Source organism: Lipotes vexillifer, unplaced genomic scaffold, assembly GCF_000442215.2.
Source record: "Lipotes vexillifer unplaced genomic scaffold, Lipotes_vexillifer_v1.1 scaffold3000, whole genome shotgun sequence".
Lineage (NCBI taxonomy): Eukaryota > Metazoa > Chordata > Mammalia > Artiodactyla > Lipotidae > Lipotes > Lipotes vexillifer.
Genome location: NW_006777115.1, coordinates 88,207 through 93,646, shown reverse-complemented (window position 1 = coordinate 93,646; position 5,440 = coordinate 88,207). Strand labels below are relative to the sequence as shown.

At 37.6% G+C, this 5,440-nt stretch overlaps 1 protein-coding gene across 1 annotated transcript in view; it reads right to left on the bottom strand.

The window, feature by feature from the left end:
• The window catches only part of TARBP1 (tRNA guanosine 2 -O-methyltransferase TARBP1), a 66,953-nt gene that overhangs the window by 54,565 nt on the left and 6,948 nt on the right, over positions 1-5,440 (bottom strand). The window contains exons 4-6 of the mRNA XM_007450805.1: positions 4,500-4,569; positions 2,169-2,317; positions 1,031-1,083 (exon numbers count right to left, since the gene is read on the bottom strand). Of these exons, the coding sequence (XP_007450867.1) occupies positions 1,031-1,083; positions 2,169-2,317; positions 4,500-4,569 (272 nt within the window). The remainder of the gene's footprint in view (positions 1-1,030; positions 1,084-2,168; positions 2,318-4,499; positions 4,570-5,440) is intronic.

Here is a 5,440-nt window from a genome sequence, read left to right as displayed (position 1 = left end):
CGATATTAAATAGGACTAAATATCAATCTAACTTAGCACAGACTAACTAAAAATTTTAAAGAAGTTGGCAGCGAGAGTTTTTTTCTATTAGAGGTATACCAAACAAAAGACTTGCAAGGATAAAAGAACTTAGTTTTCAAAATTAGACAACATAATTTCAAAAGCAAGGGAAATTTCTGAAGATATAATTCAAGAGTACAGGTAATGCTCAAAAAATAAGGATAAGGCGCAATACTGACAAACTCTTCCCAGTATCAACCTTGACAAAGGGTAATGGTGTCAAATAAGCAATGTGTCATGGAGAATGGCCTCCACCATCAGATACGGAAAGGGGGAAGTTAGAATGAACCCTGTGGTAGTGGAGTAGAAATGGATGTGCTGGTGTGAACTGATGGTTTTTAATATGGATGGATGGACGGACGGGCAGACACTGAAATACAGATGATAAGTCTGCTCAGCCGACAGAGCTAAGACACAGAGGTATGCACGCACGCACACACACACACACACACACACACACACACAATCGTCATGAGAGAGATGACGATTAAGCAAATATGGTTAAACAGTATCATTTAGGGAATGTGGATAAAAGATAAATGAGAATTCTTTGTATTATTCTCACAACTTTTCTATAAGTCAAGATCAAAAGTTAAAAGAAAAAGGAAAAAAAAAAAAGTGTCAAGTGTTGGTTAGCCAAAGCCACTACAATTTCCAAGAGGGCAGAAATCAGGAGTAAGGGAGAAGCAGCAGCCATGTAAGATATCCTTCCCCAAAGGCCAGGAATGGACGGGTTCAAAGTAGGAAAGGAAAGAAAAAGAGAAACACCTGACACAACTACTGGAAGAAACGCAAGAAGAATAACGAACACAGAAGGGATGACATGGTTAGAAAAAGCTGAATATCTACAAGGCAACGTATGTTTATGTAACACATTCATTAAACAGTCTGGTCATACTTCATAATCACATGAAATTTATACACCAAATACATATGACTGCATTGCTGCTAAATAACAAGGTTTGTTTACCTGCTGTATAGAGAGCTCTGTGAAAGTGCATCCATTAATGCCCCAATAATAAACTAAAAAAAAAAAAAAGGAAAAAAGTATTTGATGTTAAGTTGTAACTGTAACTTTGCACAGTCAGCTTGCTGTAACTGCACATCCTACACAGGGCTACAGAAGAGCTGTTACAAGCAAAGCTGATCTCTCATGCTGTAGGTTGGTTTATGATCGTCTCGGAGGATACCTTAATGCCACCAGAACGACAAAACAAATAGCGAATTTTCCCACCTGATAAAAACATACGGAATACGGAGAGGAGAGCCATGTTGTGCTAAGAAGGAAGAAAAGAGTCCAAAGAAGGGCCACATGGTGGAAAATAAAGGTAGTAACAAAGGAAAAACAAAAAGATACTCAAGAGAAAATTCAAGCCCCTATGCCTGGAAGATAAAGGGGGGAAAGTATACCTTCAAAAATATTACTAGACAAAAGCAAGCTTCCAGGAAGTGCAAGAAGGCTAGGAGAATGTAGAAAAATGATGTATATTACAACACTACGCATGTAGTTGGACAATTAGGAAAGTTTACTTCAGTTACCTCTAAATGAGAGGTAAATTACTATACCAAAGTCAGTGATCACCCGACTCATGTGGCACCATAATATAAAACTTTAAATCACAGCTGTAGTTCTCACAATCTCTTTGCTTTGTGTGATTTCTGATAAATGGAAGCATAGACGCTAATAATACAGCTCTAAAGGCAACCTCTGCTCAGTACAGTCGATAGTAATTCATTGACTCAGAACTGGGGGACTAGCGTGACTAAACAAAGAGCGATAATTCAGTGATTCAGAACTGTGGAAACAATATCACTAACACGCTTCTATACCAGTTTTCATGCTGTTGACTGTTGTTCAGAATACTGATACCAAAGAACTACTGGTAATGATGCAGGCAGCCTATCGACAAACTACATTACAGAAAGCGTTCTCCCAGTACGATAGCTAAGTTTAGAGAAATCGGATTTGTTGTACGCAAACCTCTAAAATGTTACTTGCGATTTTCAAGCCCTAGTGTATATTTCTGAAGATCACATAGGATAAAACAAATACCTTCGCCCCTCATCTTTTGACAAAGGGAAAAAGGAAAGGGAAAGGCTGTCATTACCTCAGAAAATTCTGCTGAAAATGGAAGAACCCTTGTTTCATAGAGCTCCAAAAAACTGGTAATGCCTTCTTTGGTCAGGATTTTATTTTCACTTTCAAACATTCTTTTATAAATACACAGATGCCAGGATGGGTGAAAGAGCCAACATCCTGTGGAAATAAACACCGAATGTTGACTTAAGATTCTCACATTATGTTGCCCCATGTAGACTATATATTCAAAAATAAACACAAACACATCAACTTCATTACAACACTGCAAAAGTGAGTCTCTTTTTAATCGCACCTGAGGGTGTTTAATTACTGAATAACCAAAAATAACTTCAGTATTTGGTATTCCATTTTCAGAGAGATTCATTTAGAACGGCTGCAAGCGAGCGTCATAGTGGCTACAGCGTACAGAAATTAAATATGACCCCACGCAGGTTGAAACTTTAGGTTTGGGGTGATTTCAACCAATTCTTCTCTCACCTTACTTCAATCCATTTTTCACAGAGAACCCTGAAACTGTCCCTGCTCTATTTAAAACCCTTGGGTGGCTTCTCAAAACTCAAGACTAAAAAACAAGTGAGGCATGAACTGCTTCTGACAGCTACTCCGACCTTAACCCGCCTTCCCACACCACTGTGCTGTGGCTTACTGGTCGGGTCCTACACCCCGCTGAGCTGTTCCCATCTCAGGGCTTCTGCACCCAGAGCTGTGTCTCCTCAACTTCTGTGTAGCTCTTCAGGCAGGTCTTTGCTAGCTGCCCTCTCCAAGGTATGGCCTCACTCACTAGATAACTCCATTTCTGCCTCTTGTTTGTTGCCTGTCTAGAACTTAACATCAAAGCTATTTTTTCCTGGAAAACAGACAAAAACCAAGTGAAAAAGAGTACATCTGTCTCACCACTTTATCCCAGCGCTTAGCCTGTACTGGACACTAAGTAAACATCTATTAAGTGAATATACAAATGAGTGAGAAACAAAAAAATGGAGTATGTACCTTGGACATACTTTAACTTTTTTGAAATGTCCTTTAACACTACTAGAAAAAAAAAACTCAGCATTTTTAACTCATGGCATTCTATAAATAAATCAGTCCTTTTTTTTTTTTTTTTTTTTTAAATTTACACCAAGATGCTTGTTCAATCCTTTGGCAGTGATTTTTCAAAATCCGTCACTGCCATTTGATTTGGTTTGCCAAGAGCTGTGGGCAAAACGTGGTAATAAGAGAATCATTTTAATAGTAAATGCGTAAGTGAAGTCACAACAGGATTCAATCAAATTCTAGCCCCAGGTGGGACTGCAGATTCTTATGGTCTGTGAAAAATCCCAGTGTATCAGAAAACAACCATAGCAATCAGCTGAATAAAGCTCAATTCCTAAGGGGTCAAACTATTAAAGTTGTAATTATCTAAAGTAGGCACTAAAACCCATTTACCTAGGTTATTTCTCATGTGTAAACATGATAATGTAGCATTTTATCATTCATATGAATACAAAACACCATTAGCTTGCCTTTAGCGGTCTCGTTGATCTAAACTTAATTTCATAAAATAATTTTAGGAAGCTCCAGCTTCATTTTGTTTCTCCTAAGAAGCCCTCATAATATAGAACTGATAAAGGACTTAAAAACCATATTTAAAATAGCATCTTGGAATTTTCTCTTCCTAAGAAGTCCAACCTACAGAATAGCTAAAACCTGAAGAAAATAACTCTAACAATGAAACAGATATTATTAAGAGAATAAGGATGGAAAGCACTTAAAATATACAATACCAAAGAGCTCTTATTAAAAATAAATAATATACCATGATTAAAACATTACCAAAGAGCCCTTATCTTTCAAGGATATATGCTGAAAAAAATTACAGATGAAATGCTATGTTGTCTAGGAATGTGCTTCAAAATCATTTGATGGGGAGGGAGCAGGAAAGGCCACATATGATGTACGACAGAGACTGGCACAAGTTGATCACTGCTAAAGCTGGGTGCTGGGTTTCGTCATACAAACGCTTCTCCTTCCGTGAATGTCTGCAATTTTCTATAATCAGAAGTTTAGAAATGACCATACCTCTAAATTATAGAAAACTCTGCAGCCATTTAAAATTAAATTCTCAAAGACTATTTAAGGACATAGATAAATGCATTTGGTTATACTGCTGAGTGAGAAAAAAACATTATGAACAATCAATCCACAAGGTATGTATCTGGAATGTTAGCAGCTGTCTCTTGGTAGCAGTAAATTCATATATTCCTATAACATGCTCTATAATGAATAAGAGTTAATTATAAAATTAAGGGGAGAAACTGTAAGTGTTATAAAAAAGCAAAATAAAAGTAACTGTTACCATTTTCCTCTGACACTGCATATTCAAACAGATTGTTTAGCTTTGGTAAAACTGGCTTTATAACATGTATCTGAAAAAACAAAAGCAAAAAACCACAGGAAATGAAAATTCACCGTTCAAAACTCAAAAGACTTTTCATCTATTTATACAACAGTCACTCTGTTCCTCCTTACCACCCTGGAGAAGAGGCAGGGCCTGTATACCAATATGTTACAAAGAGGAAAAAATACTGCGATGCTTTATCTAGTTACTCTCATTGTTCAAGGCCACACATTTAGAAGTAGAGTCAGTTCAGAGTTCAATGCTCTTCATTCTTAGACTCTGCTACAGACACCTGCGTCTAATTTACATACCCTACAAACTAAAGGTAAATCACAGTTTCTAAAGAGTGAGGGTCTTGAGGATATACTGATTCAGGAAAACCATAACAGTTTATATGAGTTTAGAAATGCTTTTCCTTTATTGCTCATCCTGTATCTACATATATTTAGTACGTATGAGTAATTCTTTATTTTAGTCCACAAACAATGCATCTGGACTGACACCTCCCAGTGCCTCCACGATGGCAGGCCCTGCAGCTTACGGACTGAGAACCCCTACAACAGGGGTTCTCCAAGTGTGGTGCCCAGAATGGCAGCTTATGGATCTCCTAGGAACATGTAAAATATCTGAAATCTCAGGCCCCACCACAGACCTACTGAATCAGAAACTTTGCAGGCTGGGTACTTTCATAAGCCATCTGGGTGATTCTAATGAATGTTAAAGTTTGAGAACACTGCACTAGAGTAGGTAATCTTAAGAGATTCTTCTCAACTTAAAAACTCTAAGATCCTACAAAAATGAACTCGAAGTTGACTGCAAATGATTTTTCAAGTTTCCATTCTCAGGACCAAGAAGGCCAAGATGTAAGAGAGAGAGGGAGGGAGGGAGGGACGGAGAGG